At 33.6% G+C, this 20859-nt stretch overlaps 1 protein-coding gene across 3 annotated transcripts in view; it reads right to left on the bottom strand.

Annotated features, from left to right (window-relative positions):
* Positions 1-9835: 9835 nt before the first annotated feature.
* Positions 9836-20859, bottom strand: part of LOC149806045 (myoglobin-like) — a 47393-nt gene continuing 36369 nt past the window's right edge. For all 3 annotated transcript variants that reach the window (XM_089950910.1, XM_089950908.1, XM_089950909.1), the window contains 5 exons: positions 18913-18988; positions 15703-15801; positions 14038-14134; positions 12667-12746; positions 9836-10754 (listed from right to left, as the gene is read on the bottom strand). In XM_089950910.1, the coding sequence (XP_089807036.1) occupies positions 10672-10754; positions 12667-12746; positions 14038-14134; positions 15703-15801; positions 18913-18988 (435 nt within the window). In that variant the 3' untranslated portion in view covers positions 9836-10671. The remainder of the gene's footprint in view (positions 10755-12666; positions 12747-14037; positions 14135-15702; positions 15802-18912; positions 18989-20859) is intronic.

The raw sequence follows: 20859 nt of genomic DNA, 5'->3' as shown, positions 1-20859 counted from the left end.
ACCAACGATGATAATATCATCCGCAATTGTAAATATGCCTTCAAGGTCGCTAAGAGCTTCATTCAGTTTCCGCTGAAATATTTCACTGGATACATTCAGTCCGAACGGTAGTCGAGCCCATCTGTATCTTCCAAACGGTGTTATCATAGTAGTAAGTAGACTGGATTTTTCATCAAGTCTAATATGCCAATATGCTTCTTGCACATCGAGTTTCGTGAATACTTTGGCATTATGTAATCCTGGAACTACGTCATCAAAAGTTGGAAGTCTATATCGTTCTCTCACTAACACTTTGTTCAGCGGTTGAGGATCTAAACATATCCTCCACGATCCATTGCTCTTCTTTGTAATTGCCATCTGGCTAACCCATTCAGTTGGTTCTGTAACTGGTATTAAAATGCCGCGTTCTGTCAGTAGGTCAATTTGTTCTTTCACCTCAGTTCTCACTGCCAGCGGTATGTTGCGAGCTGGCAATGCCCTGGGTTTTGCATCATCTGTGAGTCTGAGGTTCACTTCACCAAGATCTCCGAGGTGGCGTTTGACGCTTCCGATAAAATTATCGGTGTTAATTGTGACCAGTTTCAGTTCTTGAACCGCTTTCAAACCTAGCAAGCAATCTAGCTCATTTGGCACAATTACAAAAGTTACGTTATAAGTTTCATTGTTCACTGGGTTTGTCACTGTCAGAGTTGCCTCCCCTAAGGATTTCGCTGTTGACTTGTTCCACATTCTGAGATGTGACACTTTCTGTATTCTCTGAGATTTTCGGACAAATCTCTGTTGGATTGTATTTACCTGGGCCCCAGTGTCAATGTGAAATGTTACATCACAGTCATTTACAATCATTTTGGCTTTTGCCTTTGAATTGATCGAACTGTCAATGTAGTTAAGCCAGAATTCTTCTTCTGTAGCTTCTTCGGGCTTGTCATTTTGGTCAACTGTTTGCACTTTCTTGCAGCATGATTTGAAATGGTTCTTTACACCACAGTTGTTACATCTCTTTCCCCAGGCTGGACATTTTTCTTTGCTTCGTTCATGAAACAGTCCACAGAAACCGCACTTAAGTTTCGGTCTTACCAATCCAGTACCAGATACACCTGCTTGTGATCGTGGTTTCGCGTTATCAACTTTGTTCACCGAATCATGTACTTTGTCTTGTCTGATTTCTTGCACATGTCTATTTGACTGTTCAAATGCTCGGCAAGTTTGAAGACACTTGTCAAGTTCAAGTTTTTCTTCTCTCAACAACAATTCTTGGAGCTTACCACTTGTGCTGAGTACAATTTTATCTCTTATCATTCTGTCTTTTTCTTTGAAATTGCACGACTCTGCTCTTCTCCTAACTTCGGTAAGGAAATGTTCGAACGATGTAAAGTCATCATATTTCACACACCAGAACCTGTGGGTTTCAAGAACTTCATTCCTCCGTGGATTACAGTAGGCTTCAATCTGTTGCAGAACTTTGTCTGGATCGTTTTTGTCATCTTGATTTGCCCATACAAACTGGTCATAAATGTCAATTACCTTCGGTCCTGCACAGTGTAAAATGATGCTGTCTTGTCTTTGTTTTGGGAACCACTAGCGGTCAAATATATTTCTATCTGTCGCTTCCATCTCTTGAAGTTTTCACTTATGTTTCCTTCAGTAATATCTAAAGTCCCAGGTGGCTTTAACGACTCCGCCATGTCGAACGAATCAAATCGGGACGAATGTTCAATTAAATGTGATCTATTTTCGCGACCTGGCTTGGTCAAATTTTCGGAGTTTCTTCAACTCTGTGCGTTTATCCAGCGAAAATCAACGTTGCAGACGTTATCAGGATATGCGTTCACCGCTGCCACCATGTTGATAGCATGCTTGTATCATCATAAGTGGTGATATCTTCAAAAGAATACCTCGTAGACGAAAACACAAGTCACGTGTTTAATCAACACACACGAAGGTAACTCCTTCAAGACCACTACAGAATAGAGAGTAACAGTTGTCTTTCTTAGATCATATCAACAATCCCACATACAGACATGTCGCAGTATGTGGTACAGCTGTAAGAACTAGTAAGGCACGTATGTCAGCTATTCTTGCGGTTCCTGGTATTTGGATATTATGTTCACACGTTCAGTCGTTTTACCGATAATGTTGTTGTTGCAATCGACCGTGATTCATCCTAGGAGGTGGCCGTGGTTGATTTAGGGTTCTAATAACTCAAATATGCCGGCTTTTCGGGTACCGTTTGTTATTCGTAATCCACGCGCGAGTTGCCTAAACTGATTACCGGTAGGGATGCTAGTATATAAGGAGAAATCATTGTATAATTGAGAATATCGTCAATAAATGTTTTAAGAAGTTTTACTTTACCAGGATCAGAAACTGCACTCTCTTCAATCATGGCTATTATTTAATTGATTTCTATATCTTTTTGATCGACGTTGTTGGGTATTTTCTACATGATGTTTCTTCAGTCATATCGTTGGGTGTTTCTGAAATAATAGATTCAGCGAACCTTTAACGACATGGCTATTATACTTGCGAACAGATCTGCGTGCTAGCTGATTACCAGACTTAATACCGATACTAGATTTAAGGCATGGTTGACCACCTACACCAACGCATAACGTAAGTAAATGATAAACAGTATGCATAATGACAAGTTCTGTCGCATAGTTCACGTTTTCCAAGGCATACGTCTATGCACTGATTGTGTGCTAATGTCACTGACCTTCTTATACATTTGCAAATTATATTCTCTAACAGAAATAATTATCTGTGTTTTTGATTGCTGGTGTAAGTAATTTCAGCATGCACTTCTCACCGAATATAAAGGCCTGTTGAAATTCAGTGAATAATATTTGATTGTATGAACATTTGGTGTAAAATATTTTTCGTTTGTGATAGCAATTTTCAAACTCTAGGCAGTGCATTGTAAACAAAACTTTTCACCACACCGCATACACTGAAACCTTTGGCCAAGTAGCTGCACACTGATCAGTACAAAGCATTATACTAACTTGTAAATATTCACCTCTTGTACGTGTAAAATATCTTGCACTGCTTGTATCTGGACTCCATTGTTTCTGTGTCTTTACAGGTAAATATCTTTGCACTTAATTCATAACATTGTATCTCCCGTTTAAACTCTTCACCCTCTAGAACCTTCATATTTTTAGGAAACCGTTCATGATTCCATACATTATAATGCCGGACACATTTCTTTAATTAATTTATCCTCGATGATCATCCTTGCTACTACTGCGAATCACATCAACATTAGAATATTGATTTCACACTTTATTATCCACACTGGATGGCCTATTAAACGTCAGCAACTTCATTTTTCCTACACATAAGTCAATTAATTTATTCATACTCTGGATACGTATTTGATAAGTCATACATCTTTTTAGCCCCTTTGACAAACTTGTTTAATGCATTTAAACGAAACAGCAATTTAGCCTTTTCTGTAAGATTAGAAACACTAAATTGCTCTATTAATATAATCCCAGAATTGTATATGCTAATAAGTTCTTCCAAAATACTGTATGGACCAATAAATGAATTTTTCGTTATTTATATAATAAACTGCAATGATTGTTTAATATAATATACCCACACAATCTCTGTCACTGTCAATATACACAGAGTAAATAAAATATAGCTTTGCAAATGTTATCAGTAGAATATTTCATACATGATATAGTGGTGATTAATAATCATATTCCACATTAGTCACACAGAAAAAGAATTTGTAGTATAGTCACACTCTATAATACAGGCCTGACTGCCTGCATTTTTGTAAAGTTGTTTACATAGCCAGCATATACAAGTAAGAAATCATTAACATTAACACATACTTAAGCACACTGGTAATCTATCCATTTTTTTCTTTGTGGAAAATCATTAAAGCAAACATTGTCTGCAACCCACATTTATGTACACTAGTAAACTTTGGATTATTTGCTTCATGAAATCATTAAAGTAAACAACTACAATTCACCTTTGGCACACCTAATATCAACCATACCAACAATCTGAAATTTGCTGCAACACAAGTTGCAGTGTGTTGATGTGGCTGGGTTCTCTGATTGTTGCCATGATTATTATTTTTTATTATTTATTGCCCCATAGCACATGCATTCATGTGTGATGACTGAGGTAAATATAGTAAAGTCATGGGTTAATGAAGAAATTGATCTATTTCAGCTATAAAAAATTACCATCCCTATTGTAATGCTACTAAAAGGAAAAAGGAGAAAGAGGTGAATTCAGAAGAGATTGTGAAGGAGATATATTGAGAGTAAGAACATTGTATTCGATACATATATACATTGTATTCAATACATATATACATTGTATTCAATACATATATACATCATATTCAATACATATATACATTGTATTCAATACATATATACACTGTATTCAATACATATATACATCGTATTCAATACATATATACACTGTATTCAATACATATATACATTGTAATCAATACATATATACATTGTATTCAATACATATATACATCGTATTCAATACATATATATACATTGTATTCAATACATATATACATTGTATTCAATACATATATACATTGTATTCAATACATATATACATCATATTCAATACATATATATACATTGTATTCAATACATACATACATTGTATTCAATACATATATACATCGTATTCAATACATATATACATCGTATTCAATACATATATACATTGTATTCAATACATATATACATCATATTCAATCCATATATACATCGTATTCAATACATATATACATCATATTCAATGCATATATACATCTTATTCAATACAATACAATAATTGAGTATGGTAATTTTTTTACATTTTATTTTATGTTTTGAAACCCTGTTAAGAATACATGATAAGACCACTTTATAGGTAGTAGTGAAAGAGGTATTGGTCTCAATTTTTAAATAAGTCTTACCTTTAACACCTTTAGGAACACAAGTTCCCTTTAAGTTGCTTAGAGACTAATTATTTCAGACCTAACAAGAAGATATCCTAAATCATTAAACAATAAACAGTCTAAATCTGGACTCTTCAGGGCAGCTAAAGCTTTGGAATATGATACTCATTAATTATTAACTAAAGAGCAATATTTTCAACATTTCTTGAGGCATATAGACTTTCATAATAAAATTTTCTTGATTCAAGAAGTTCTTTTTTCTATTGGAATGATAGTGTTGTCACTTTGATAATACTTTTACTTACTTAAATAGCTCTGGTTCTAAATTGCAAATTATTTCATCATAGTATCACCTTTTCCAATCCATATAACTCTAGACCTTATCATATGACCTTGAAGTTGTTGTTGATGCAACTCTTGTAATTCCTTTTGCTTTTCATCAACTGAATAAATACTAATTATTCCATTATCACCTGATGTAATATTAATCTAATAAAAATTTTGTCTCTTGTCTCTCTGTTTTCTCTTGAATGAAGCATAAGATATTGTTTTTCCTCTTATCTTCAATAAAAGAACAATAAAAAATAATCATTCATCTTTAATTGCATTTCATCATTTGAAATGTCACTTATTATTTATTTTTTAAAAATATTTTTAAAATAGTCTTTAAGTAATGATAATTGAACTTCAAAAATGATTTTCCCTTGTTGATGCTTCCTATTCTATACACTAATGCTACAACAGAATAATAAGTTCTGTTCAATATCTGCAGTTTAAATATATGTTAGATTCAGGTACAAATCAAATATCATCCTTTTGTTTCCACCCCTTCCAAGTGTATACTTTACGAATTATGCTATAAATATAAATTTAAACATAAACAGTTGTGAATGTTTGCCATCTCTCAGAATATTAGCTAAAGATGTAGAAATATTTATTGTTAAATAATTCAAAGTAAACAATTCCATACTTGATATGCAAATACCAGAAAAGTTTAGAAGAATTACAATTGAAATGAAAGTGGAAGTTCAGAATCATTGTAGTTTAACAAATTCATATCGTATCAGTGTGACACAAATAACTGAAAACAAAGTTCAGGAATCCTCATCGCTTAACAGGTATGTATAAAGGTCTGGTAGACGATTAGTGCAGTTTGATTTTGAAGTATCTAAGACACTTACCATTGTTCATTCATAACTTGTAGATATACTACAGCTATGTGTTCATCAGGGCAGTGATTGTAAAATGAGGAGGTAGAAATAATGCCCAGTTTGATGGAAAATATATTTCATTCATTAGAGATTTTACAGTTGATATGTTCATGAAAGAAAATAAATAATAATTATAAGGAGAATTAGGTTTGTAGATAACTTAAGATTCATGACATGGTATATAGAACAACCAACTGAAATTATGGGTAATGAAAATTCACATAAGCATTAAACGGTTTACAAATATGCAGTCATATATGAGAAAAGACAACTATCCACATGATTTCCCCTATAGTTTTGAATGGTTTAACAAGACAGCCACATCATCCAAATAAACATCTTATACCAGTTTAAATGATTCAAACACATCAAATGACATATAGCCATATCTTCAAGATGTCATGGAACAATTTAGATATAAAACGATAGGTAACTTTCATGACTTTTATGTGAAAAAAAGATGCACTGATGCTATGTATCATTTCTGACTAAATGTCTCATGAACAAACTAGATCCAGCTCGTTATGATATGGCACGAGGACTAAAACATTATGCATATTTCAAGTTATTGGGTGTCAGAATTATAACTTTTGACAGACCGTAATTAGTTCCTAGATTACTAAAAGTAGAGTATGAGATGAAATTAACCTGATTCCTTAAAGATACAACAAATCGACTCATTTACCTCCTCAGACACAACTTGAGAACAACATAAACAATAACATCTATCACTACTGCAATGAATAGATGCTCGTGTTTTACCATTATGTTTAGGTTGTGTGGTAATTGTGAAAAGTATGTGTGCCTATGGTACTGTGACTATAGGAATACAAAGCAAAAGTATCATCTTGTGACCCAACCTTGTTCTCTCAATCTTTCATTCAAGTAATACAAAGTTCCATTTCACTGAACTCCTCCATTTTTCTCTTCTATTAAATCATGACAATATCACTAAATATTTGTTGATCATCATGATCTAGATCAAATAATATTAATGGATAATTTACTTCTGTAAAATGCTTGACCAAATTCCTCCTCCACTGGTTACCTCTGCTATTGCCATTTCTACACTATCATGTTGTATCAGCCATTGATCCATTTTGATACTGCTTCCACTTTTAATTTTCCATTCTGACTTAACAGAACCTTTTTTTTTAACTGTTGAAATCAAATTATTGAAACATTGCTTTCTTTTACATAGCCAATACAATACATGATTCTGTTACACTTCCTTTTAATGTTTAACAAATAACCACAACATAGGTTGTTTTTCCCTAATCTATTGTAAAAGTCACAACAAAAATGGCAAAGAATGTTGTATGATAAACATCTGGAGATAAATTGAGTCTATTTCTCATTTATTAAAAAATTAAATGACCTCTTGCCATGAGGTATTTATTTTCTGAAAATTGTTTTTTTTTAACAAGTTAATTAAAAATCCATGAGCATTAATTAATATTCAATGTGTTATTTCAGCTGTAAATATATCTACCAACCCTTTCATTACCCCGTGTATCATATCAGCTACTGTCTCATTAATAACTGAAGCTACATGATCCAGTCACAAAATAATTTATTAATGGATGCTCCTGACTTGGAACAATGTGGAAACTGTAAAGCAATAATTTGTTTCTGTCTTCTTACTCAAGTCTGTAATAGTTAAATCATGAGTTGTTTTATAAATCAAATCATGCCATGATTTACATTAATTTTTGAGGACATCCTCTATCTTTTGGGTTACCTTTTAAACCATTCTATTTTTCAACTATGAGAGGGTATAAGCATTAGAAATTACCTTGTTGTTCAAGTCATTATTTTTAAAAATAAAATTATAAGTAGCATTTTAATTTCTTTATCATTACATCGGATTTCATGATTCAAATTATTTTGTAACTGTTCTATTTGACATTGTAAAGCACCACATACTTCCATGGATTTCTAGATTCTCTCATTTTCTAAAGCATTATTCATCTTTATGATTATCTTCTTTAAATTGGTTGTTTCCATTTGTTAGGTTAATCTTGTTATTTCTTCAGATGTTTAGTTTTCGCTTTGTAAAATTCTCTTAATTGCTTTCCAAGTTTTCTTCCAAGCTGAAACTATGGGGATCTTTCAGCTTTGCAAAGGAACGTCTTCAGGTTCTTCATTAAGTTAACCTTAGATTTTTCATCCCTTTTTCATATCCACCTTCCATCATTTTACAAAGAAATTTAAAAAGTTAACATAAATTCAAGATAATAGAAAGGTTAGTTGTAAGTCATCTTCAAAGAGTTTAGTGAAAATTAATTTTAAATAAAAATGGATTCTAGCAGATGTTCCATTGGTTGAGAAGTTTAAAACAAATGAATTGCATTTTACAAACCTGGTGCTGACTAAATGCAATACAATAATAAGAAGAGAAAAATGAGTTAAAGTAGAGGAGATAAAGCAGAACACAGCATGGAGCTGCAAATAAGTGGAGAAAAGAAACCAGAAAACATGTGAGCGAAGACACTACACAAGTAGCACAATTATGAAAACTTCAGATGTTTTCAAAATGTGATAAATAAAACTTACTCTGTATTAAAACAAAATATTAAATCTGATACAAATTTGAAAATATTCTGGTGTTTTATCTGTTGATTTTTACTGTAAGTCACCAAATCTGAAGGTGTCAGTAATGATTTAAACATTGTTTTATTGTTGTTGTTTATTTTTTGATCTTTCAGATCTGAATAAACAATGAAAATGTTTCGACTAATCAAGGATTAGTATAGCCAGCATAAAACCAATTTTGAAAAATGATATAATACCATTAAGGAATGAGACAAATAAACATAATTGGAATGATGAATCACTGAACAAAGCTATTTTCATTATTGATGAGATTTTCAATAGCTTTATTTTGTTTGTTGTTGACTTTATTGCAAAGAAGACAGACACTCATAAAATTAAAGTTGTCATAATAAGTTTTATCAGACATACAAACCCATCAGTAGCAAAGAAACCAGTACATATTAAATATTTACCCTGTGTTTTTTTTCATATTTTTTCTGTTATCTTTTAAAAATTGATGTGATTAAATGCTATTCAACAAGCACTCAATGCAAACAGAGGTAATCTCAACCAGAATGACAAAATTCCAGTGAAGTATTTAATTCCATCAGTCATGTAATTGTATTTCGGTTATATTGTAAACTGTATAAATTGGTACTCTCATTTGCTAATTATCGATGTAACAGAGTAAATCAAAACATCTGACAATTATTTTGAATATTTTAGCAATCCGTCCATTGAGAAAAATTCTTGTCTTGCTTCCTGTTTTATTCAACTTCTTTTCAGTTAAACTTTCACTTTTCTCTATTTGCATGCTCAGTGTGCAGTTGTTATGTTCAATTCCTGTTTTTACTTTTCAAATTCTGCAGAAATGGTTATTCTGATTTTGGTATCTAATAAATCTGAATATTTTTTGAAGTTAAGGTTAACTTTGCAAAATTAACCTAAGTATTTATTTATCAAGCACACAGTGTGGATGTTACACTGAATATTATAGTTTAGTTGGATCAGTTTCACTGTTTTTGTAAATTTTCAAGACTTGATTTGGAAATGGCTTATGTGGGATATGTTAACAATTTCATATCATAAAGTAGAAATGAACAATAAATGTGTAAATGAGTATGTCATTCAGAATCAGAAGACCACAAAATATTTAAAAACTCTTTATTAAAAAATTGCAATATATTTCACTTAATATTAGCACTTAAAATGTATACAAAGGATAAATGAATTGGATTCATGTACAAAGTATCTGTAAGATAGCTGTGAAATGAATATGATCTTTAGTCTTCCACATTAATGAGGATTCTTAGTATTAAGATGTACTAATTAAGTAACAAGTGATGCAATATATGCTGGGTCTGCTCTGGTGGTCTTTGATGTGGGAGGTCATGGCTTCAAACCCCAGCTGAGTCATACCAAAGACTTACACTAATGGTACTAGCAGCTGCCTTGCTTGGCACTCAGCATTAAGAAGTTAGTATTAGGGACTGGCTGGCCTGGTGTCAGGATAATGTGACAGGGTAGGACATCATGCTACATGTCTGTGGCATGATACCACAGCACTAGACATCACTATAAAGTGCCACACTGCAGACATCATAGCAATATGACTGGAAAATTGTTAAAGCTACATTAAAAATCCAAATCATACATACACACAGTAAATAGACTTTGTATATAAAAAATAATGTTTTAAGGTTGTGTTTCCCATCTATAAACAATATATGTGTCTAACAAAAGTACCAATATTGTATACTTTATCAGTTTGTAAGATGATCACCAATTTCAATTAAAGGAAAAGTGAATCTAGATACTAATTTGCAATAATTATTCTGTTTATGTTGGCATCATCTCCTGGTATGCATTGTTTTGGTGATGTAAATATTTTAAGCTTGCCAAGAGTCTTTATGTTTTGCAATACTTCCTTACAGATATCTGTACTATCAGTGAGTGAAACCTTAATCAATGACTTCGGTTTCGTCATCAATTTCCCACCTGACTATCTGTAGTATGCACTATGCATGCAGAAGTTGCTTCCCTTAGTCCACGTAGGAAAGGCATTATACCTGCAAATATATAATTCTGCATATACACACCTGTCACATATTTATGACTACACGCCTATCACACATTGCAGTGTTACACATAGGATCCTAAAGGCAGGGAGCACTGTGTTCCCCACCCTCCAAATCTCCAGAACACACAACATGCTAGAGGGACACGATGGTACATAATGCACAAGTAGTACAACAAAAATGAGATAATCTAATTTACTTCAACAGTTTTGGCACATTAACTTTGTGATCTGCATTGAACTCAGATTTTCCTGGGATATTTAGATTATTGCAGTACAAGTTTTATCATGTGCTCAAGTAATTCCTGAAAATATCAACATATATGAATGACTGGTTGACCGAAAATAAGCTGCACCATGGAATTTTCCATTTTGGATCTTGCCATGATTGAACTTTAGTGTACACCCATTATCTACCAGCATATATTATAATAATACATAGTTATGTTTTCTGAATTATGATACTTTTCTTTCCACGCTAATAAATCATTAATTAAATGATAAAATGTGTATTTGCATAAAGTTAGTCTCTTTTGTCAATATTCATTATTTCAACTTCAAGACAAAAAAAATTCCTGGATGATTTTAACCTCGTTAATAGGTTACACTAATGGCCATCGAACATTTTACATTGCAAGCTGACAGACTATTGCAAACCTTGAATGTTTTCAGTGCCATATACATTATTTTAAAATAGATATTTATTACAGTTTCATCACCTTTCATGACTTTGGCCATTGCTAGCACTAACAGAGGCTTGGATGGACATTCACTTATGAAAAGCTGAAGGTGCATTTTACAATTTTTTTTTGTTTCCAAAAAGCTTGCCAGGAGGTTGCACAGGATCAAGATTTGGGGGACACAGGGCAAAAACATGAGCCTGAGCTCAGGGACAACAAATGTACTGCTTATGACAACACCTGTCACACACTATCATTATGACTACATGCCTGTTACATGTTGCAGCTATGGCTATACACCTATCACAAGTTGTAGTCATAACTCCTTCAAAGAACAATCCTTTAGTGATGATATTCCTCTACTTATCAAAGCTGTTTTAGTGCGAAATCTAAGTCAGATGTTTTATACAATCCAGAGTTAGCCTTGTAAGACTGATACCATCCAAGTCACATGTTTAACCAATCCAGAGTTAGCCTTGTTAGACTGATAGAATTAAAGTTAGATGTTTCATAGCAATTCTCGTTTTGATGACGACAGTTTCTGAGTATTTCACTTATTAAAGCCCATCCCCTCTGGGATGTACATTGGACGGTTTGCATCCTCCATTGTCTTAAAACTTCAGTCCAGTTAAACTTGCAGAATTTGGGAAATTGCCTCCAACACTTTGCCTCTGCAAAGGTGCATCCCAGTCTGCGAAAAATATTGCTCATGCATGGCAAAAGAATGATGACAGCAAAACTTTTGTGCAGAAAATTGTAAATTATGCTGTATACATGTATTTGGTGTTTTCTTCTTTAATGTTTTATTCCCAAACTGATCACATCAATGTAACCATGGTTCTGATCACCACATGACCAATGTCATCTCATCGGATCAAGAGGCACTTAAGGGGGAAGTGAAATTAAAGTCAGATGTTTTATAGAAGTCTGAGTTAGCCATGTTAGATTGACAGAATTAAAATCAAATGTTTTATAATCCTGAGTTAGCCTTGTCTGACTGATAAAATCCAAGTCAGATGTTTCAACCAGTCCACAGTTAGACTTGATAGCCTGATGGAATCCAAACTTGAAAACAACATGAAGTACATTTGAGCAGACTGTTTCTAATCATTTCTTAATTTAAAAGTCCACTATTGCAATTTCTTGCTGAAAAGATAATCTGACAACTAGCTGATTATGACAAGTCAAAAAAAAATTTTATCAAATGCAAAAATTACAACTTACTGGTCCCTCCTGTTCCCTTTTTGGACACAGATTCATACTCCTTGTTCCTAGTAGCCTTGTTAGACATCCCAACTATATACCTTTCAGAGAAATTTGGAGAACAAAAAATTATATTAAGAACAGACAAATTTATGAAGCCAATGAACTAGACTTTTGAGGTACTGAACCAGTTGTTTCCCTTAGACACTAATTTAGTATTACATTAAGGCCTCAGTTTGTAACTGTATCATGATTAAATGTATTGACGTATAATTGAAATGCACTATTTGGAAATCTATGTGAAAATTGTACTTTGACCTACAGAAAATCGCAAAATGAGTAAGTTAAATTAAAATCACTACACCTCAATTTTGCTCAAAAGCAATACAGATACAGGTATGAGATATGACAAATATTTGTTTCTTGTGGCAACATTAATAAGATAAGTAAAAAACAAAACAAAAACATGATAACAACAGAAGCAATTAACTTGATTGAGGATGTATGCTCCAATTTTGCCAGCCTGTGGAAATCATTCTTAGCTTTACTGATGTGGCTCTTTTGGAACAAGTCGAAGATTGTGGGATGAATAAGCAGATGGCTCAACGGTAATGATGAATCATGTACATCATAATTCTAACATGGTAAATGCATACTTGTTGGCAATGTATCAATGGCAATGATGAATTATGTACATCATAATTCTATGGTAAATGCATGCTTGTTGGCAATGAATCAATGGCAATGATGAATCATGTACATCATAACTCTACTATGGTAAATACATGCTTGTTGGCAATGGATCAATGGCAATGATGAATCATGTACATCATAACTCTACTATGGTAAATACATGCTTGTTGGCAATGGATCAATGGCAATGATGAATCATGTACATCATAATTCTATGGTAAATGCATGCTTCTTGGCAATGGATCAATGGCATTGATAATCATACACATCATAATTCTACTATGGTAAATGCATGCTTGTTGGCAATGGATCAATGGCAATGATGAATCATACACATAATTCTACCATGGTAAATACATGCTTGTTGGCAATGGCTCAATGGCAATGATGAATCATGTACATCATAATTCTACCATGGTAAATGCATGCTTGTTGGCAATGGATCAATGGCAATGATGAATCATGTACATCATAATTCTACTATGGTAAATGCATGCTTGTTGGCAATGGATCAATGGCAATAATGAATCATGTACATCATAATTCTATGGTACATGCATGCTTCTTGGCAATGGATCAATGGCAATGATAATCATACACATCATAATTCTACAATTGTGCAAAAATAATAGGACTAACATATTAACTGAACAAGAAACATACGAAAGGTATTACATGATGTACATGTTCAATACTTACTTTGTAACAATCTGTATATGGTAACTTCGAAAGTCTACAACAGCAGTAACACAATCATTGTATGCTGCCGTCAATGCTTGACAATTGCAACTTTTGACTGAAATCAGAAATGATTGATATACAATGAAAAGTCATTCTGAAGCATTTGATTTTTGATTTGCATTTAAAGATGTGAGAAAATCAGTGTTGGATGATCATTCATCTTCACAAATAGTTTACTATCTTTCATCAAAAACTCTAGGACTTGGAATGTTAATCTCACATTATAAGGCCTTTGGTGACAAAATAGAAACTCCCCCATAGCAAGCTATGCATGATGCTGAATGTTAATCTCACATTATAAGGCCTTTGGTGACAAAATGGAAACTCCCATGGCAAGCCATGCTTGATGCTGAATGTTAATCTCACACAAGGCCTCTGATGGCAGCCAGAAACTCCCTCATGGCAAGCCATGCTTGATGCTGAATGTTAATCTCACAATACAAGGCCTTTGGTGACAAATACAAATACAAATTCCCCCATGGCCTTGGGTGGCAACTACAAAGTCTCCCTTATGCTGAATATTAATTGCACATTATAATGCCTTTGGTATACGAACTCCCCTATGGCAAGCCATGCCTGATGCTGAATGATAATCACACATTATAAGGCCTCTGGTATACAAACTACCCCATGGCAAGCCATGTTTGATGCTGAATGTTAATCTTACATTATTAAGCCTTTGGTGGCAACTACAAACTCCCGAATGGCAAGCCATACCTGATGCTGTGGCAATTTTCCCATTAATGGTAGTCATCGTAAAACAATTTGCTACTAATTTTTTCAGATGGCTAGTATCATTTTTCAAGACAGCTATTAAATTGTATGTACTTTTTTATTTTGGCTAGCATTTTCCCTCTTTATCTTTGTAAAACAATGACATATTTTGAGATTATGGTCAAAATTTAGCTTATCTGTTCAATTTTATATATTACTGGAAATCTGTCAGAACATAGGATAAGGCCATTTGCATCATTTACATTTGCCATGTTTTGTCAGAAAGCCTTTCTCTACAATAATACACACCATCCCCACTTTTAAAAAATTCATACAGCATGGCCCAAGTCATATTATATGAAAAAAACTGCTTTGCTATTTGTGATAAAAACATATATGTATAATGTGCATCTGCCAGGATGTCCGTATATTGTTCTGTCATTATGTCAGAATACTGTCTGTCATGATGTCCATATATTGTGTCAGGATGTCTGTATTGCATCTGTCAGGATGTATGTATAATGTGTATCTGTCAGTATACTGTCTTTCACGATGTTTGTATTGTCTCTTTGTCACACTATTAATTCTCTGTCACAATGTCAGTATATTGTCTGTCATGATGTCTGCATATTGTCTCTCAGTTAAAATGTCAGTATATTGTCTGTTGTAATGTCTGCATACTATCTCTCTATCATAATGTCAGTATATTGTCTCTTTCTGTCTGTCATGATGTCTGTATATTGTCTATCTGTCATGATATCCATATTTTGAAAATTCTGATTAGTTGTGTGCTTTGTTGACGCTGTACTGTCTGTCTTCATTTGCTCTACATTTACTTATAAATGTATCTTTGGCATGTGTTGTGAGTATCTCTCTGCATTTACAAATAAAAATATACCAGATACTAACCAAAAGCTTTAATTCTGGACCTCTGTTCCAGAGTTTCTATAAAGTGTCGATGGTCAGGTGGCATGTACATTCTCATCTTTTTCAAAAAATCCTGTTTATCTATGAAAAAGAATTGAAAAGTAGTGTGCTCACATCAGTAACATTTTGTTTCAGTGTCCTGATAAGGACGAAAGAAGCACACTGGTAAATTAATGGAACATTACTTTAAGAAAACACAGCTTTGCCAAAAGATACTCTTCAATTTCAGAAAATAGTTTTAGTCTGCTCTGGTACTTGAAAATAGGGCAGAAGTAGATTTCTCATGTCAAATAAAAGTCTTAAGTTACTAAAATTAGGGAATAAGCAGGCTCTCCATGTCACATAGATGTCTAAGTTACTGGAAATAGGGTAGAAATAGACTCCCCATATCACATCAAGTCTGTTACTGAAAATGTGGTGTGCATGACATGGCTGCAACTTCTGTATCTAATTAAATAACATAGCTGGCAACCCCAGAGTAGTAAAAATACTGATTGCTTTTGAAAAAAATACTGATTTTCAGGAACAAAATACTGATTTTTAATATTTTAATGTCTATGTAACTATTTACAACATCTACAACCATCAGTAAAGTAGGACAGTAACTTAATTATTTAATGCCAAAGATGCATGTAATGCACTCTTGCACCTTCTGAATAGGCACATTGTTCCATATGGGTGCCAGTTCAGAAGGTGCAAGAGTGCAACACACACTCCGACACAGGCTACGATTGTACTGTCTGGAAAAAGTGTGTGAAATAAATCGCTAGCAACACTAGTAGCTGAGGAAGGTTCAATTATAAAAAGAAATTTAGTAAACTGAACGTCAACCAAATTGCATCCAGGTCCTGTCTGGCATTTATAAACTTCTTAAGTTCATTAGCTTTTCATGCTGTTTTATGTCATGGCACCTCCATGCCCGATAGTGAATGCACAATTTTCAAAATGCAAGGTTTTCTCCTTTACTAGATGGTTTCATAAATCTAAACAAGATGACAGAATTATCCTTCCAGTTCTGTTTGCTCTTCTTTCCTGGAGAACATTCAGAGTGTTCCGTTTTCGTATTTGACAAAACTAGAAGTTAAATATTACAAAAGATGAGATACAATGATGGCAGCAACTGCTTTGTACAATCCAATATGGTGGCTAAAGACTGGCATGGTAGTCTCAATTTTGAATGAACCAATTATATTTTAGAACTCTATATCTCTCTATATATGTGATACATTTACTCTAAGAATAAAACCAGTTGCCCGTTCAAAACAGAAAATTGCAAGGAAATTTTCTATTTATTTCTTTTATATTAAAAAACAAATTTTTAACAAGAAAAACATACACCCATACAAATACAAAAAAAAACAGGACACTTGGCAGCATTGAAATAATTAAAAAATTCTCATACAATTTTAATAATCACAGTAAAAAGTCCTGTGAAAGAAAATCATACAGTCTATGAAAATGGAAATGATTTAAAACCTGTCATAAATAAGCCATGCAGTCTTTCTGCGCTGAAAACTGGTCTGATCTCCATTCCTGGGTCATATTGAAAACAAAATTGCTTACCAAGAAACCCATTTCTTTGTGATTTTAATCAGATTAGTCTTTAATGTTTAACCTGTGCAAATTTGATGACTTTTTTGACATAATCACTAAGCAAATATTTCATGGACATTTAGTGACTGGGTCCCTTTCCCAATAATTTTCTATGTGATGACAATTAGTGACAGGATACATTTCACACACTTTTCTATGCAATGACCCTTACTTGGTGAGAGGGTAGCTTTCCCCATACTTAAAATTTTATGACCCTTACTTGGGCATAGGGTACTTTTACCCGGACTTTTCTATGTAATGACTATTAGTGACAGGGTAATTTTCCCCAATCAGGTTCTATCTAATGACCCATACTTGGGGATAGGGTACTTTCCCCATACTTTTCCATGTAATGACAATTAGTAACAGGGTACTTTTCCCATATGGTTCTGTGTAATGACAATTAGTAACAGGGTACTTTTCCCATACATTTCTATGTAATGACAATCAGTAACAGAGTACTTTTCTCATTCATTTCTATGTAATGACAATTAGTAACAGGGTACTTTTCCCATACATTTCTATGTATAGACAATTAGTAACAGGGTACTTTTCCCATACATTTCTATGTATAGACAATTAGTAACAGGATACTTTCCCAATACATTTCTATGTAAAGTAAATTAGTAACAGGGTACTTTTCCCATACATTTCTATTTAAAGACAATTAGTAACAGGATATATTTCCCATGCTTTTCTGTGTCTGTACATTTTTTGTAATGATTTTGGATTGCATGGATCCTTAGCTCTGTAAAAATATTCAATATTTTACAAGAAATCATCTCTATAATTCTGAGAGATGGCTTTTAAAAAACATAATAGCATAAACAAATGAAGTAAAACAATGAAGATTACCCTCAAAGCATATTTCACTGCCTTTTCATTGTACGGTGAACAAAACAATGATGCAGTACAATGCACAGCAATAGCACATTTTTGTATCAATAAGGTGATGTGGCACAGCTCCTGTAGTGCCTGTTTGTAACTTGTGTTTTAACTAATTCAATTCTACCACAAAAACCAAATGTCATGATTCTGTATGCTTGGTTTACAATATCATAATGAAAATACCACAACAAATCAAAACCACTACCTAATTGAGCAACACACAACACACTTACAACATACTTATCAAATGCATTCGAAACTTAATGCAAAGAACAGTCTCATGAAACACTCTCACTGATCAACGTTTCTCATGGAAATTTGCATCCCACATAATACTGTCTCTCATGGAACATTATGTTTCACTGACACTCAGGGAATGCTTTATCAAAGAACACAGTCTCACAGAACACCATGTCTCAAGGAACACTGCATTATACCAAACACCATGAACAGCATTATGATGCTGCAACTTTCTGCTTAGGAAACCCCAGTATAGTATTGTACTAGTATATGGATAATATTATTTTACCAAAGTGCCAGTTGAATATGGCATATAATGTGGAAGATTTATGGCATTCAAATTATTAAATAGCCAATTTTAATGTTCATCACAACAAAGATGCCACTGCCACCGGAGAAGTGATACTGATGTCTTGCCATTCACTGGTGAAAACAAATATTTGATCTTTAGACCAGAATGCTCCAACTGACCTTCACTGTGGACAATGCCCAATGTGGCATCAAGGGTCTGTAGGGTGGAGCTCTGAGCAGCACTGCCCCCATTCATCTGTAAGGTATACAAAAATAAGAGTACATGGAACACACAGTGTATACCTGTAAACGCTGCTGTAGTTGCATCCAACCAATTGTCATCATGATTTTAAAAATGCACTGATTGAAATTTAAATTAATTCCATGTTGTTTCAGCTTTAGTGGCTTTCAAAGTATGTTTAAGAAGCCTTAATCATAATCAAATTATAAAACACCATACTAAGTCTCCTCGTTTATCATAAATCAGCACCAAGCCAACCATGATTCTCAATTTTGGTACCTAACCTATGAATACTGACCTTGGTACCTAACCTATGAATACTGACCTTGGTACCTAACCTATGAATACTGACTTTGGTACCTAACCTATGAATACTGACCTTGGTACCTAACCTATGAATACTGACCCTGAGCAGTATAGTTTTGGTACCTAACCTATGAACACTGACCTTGAGCAGTACAGTTTTCCCTATTAATACTGACCTTGAGTTTTGGTACCTAACCTATGAATACTGACCTTGAGCAGTACAGGATTTTGATTTTGTGTTACCAACAAGGGCTATAAGACCTACAGCAAAATGATGATTAGATTATACCAGTACATCAGGATTAGATTTTACTTTCACTTTTATCATAGATGATAGTAACTGCTTCATTGAATTATGTGGTTTAAAGTGTCTCGGAGGCAGAAGTTGCATGTTTGAATCCCCCCGAGTCATACCAAAGACTTATAAAAATGGCACTAACAGCAACTTTGCTAGGCACTCAGCATTGAGAGGTTAGTGTTAGGACTGGTCGGCCTGGTGTCAGGATAATGTGACTGGGTTGGACATGATGCTACATGTCTGCGGCATGAAGCCCCAATGTTATACATCACTATAAACTGCCACACTGCAGACATGGTAGTGATATGACTGAAAAATTGATAAACCTACTTAAAAATTTCAAATCACACACACATCACAGAGGATTCTTCCTATTCCTATATATTACCACAAGTAACAAAGTGCCATCAAGAAAGCATAACTGTGCATGTGTAAAACTAAAAGAATTAAGGGCAAGGTTTGTCTGCTTGATGCTTTTACTTGCATATTACCCTGAAACTAATCCAAGTTGATACATAAACCCTCTCAGTCTGTCACATCAACCCTCTGAGTCTGTCATATTAACCATCACATCAACCCTCTGTCACATCAACCTTTTATCACATCAACCCTCTGTGTCTGTCATATTAACCCTCACATCAACCCTCTGTCACATCAACCCTCTCAGTCTGTCACATTAATAGTCGTAGTATTTAGCATAAAATTATGATCACATCAGCCAAGGGTTAAAGTTTGTGAGATGTAGTTAAATGGATCAATTTCAATGAAAGACATCATAATACAGAATTGTGAACCAATAATCTGTCTTGATATAAACAGAAATGGGTGTGCTGTAGTTATGTATTCCCTTTATTAAAAAGAACAATTTCATAATATCAAACCTTGAGGCCCTTTGGGCTGAAATATTTCTTTTAATGGAAGAAAACATTTAAGGAACATTTTATGTACACCCATGATTCCATAACTCCACTTTAGTCGAAGTCTACGTTGAATACAGAGACCTTTATTGTCAAAATACAGTAATTTTAGGGGACTGCAACAAAGACCTTATGGTATCAAATAGATGTAAAAATATCTCAAATATCATGAATATGTTGATAAACCCACATGAATTACTATCACTGCTCAATTTAATATTTGTGAGTGATACACTAAATTGTTATGAAAAATGGGTCTAAGATCCTTTCTGTAGCAATCATAACCATGTTTATTATTCCATACCTTTAAACAAAAATTATGGGACTATAAAAAGGTAACTTATGAACTGTACAGAGACTTGTTA

The sequence above is a fragment of the Sinohyriopsis cumingii genome, chromosome 2 (genome assembly GCF_028554795.1).
Source record: "Sinohyriopsis cumingii isolate HCF-2022 chromosome 2, ASM2855479v2, whole genome shotgun sequence".
Classification (NCBI taxonomy): Eukaryota; Metazoa; Mollusca; class Bivalvia; order Unionida; family Unionidae; genus Sinohyriopsis; species Sinohyriopsis cumingii.
This window is presented reverse-complemented; position numbering and strand designations above follow the sequence as displayed.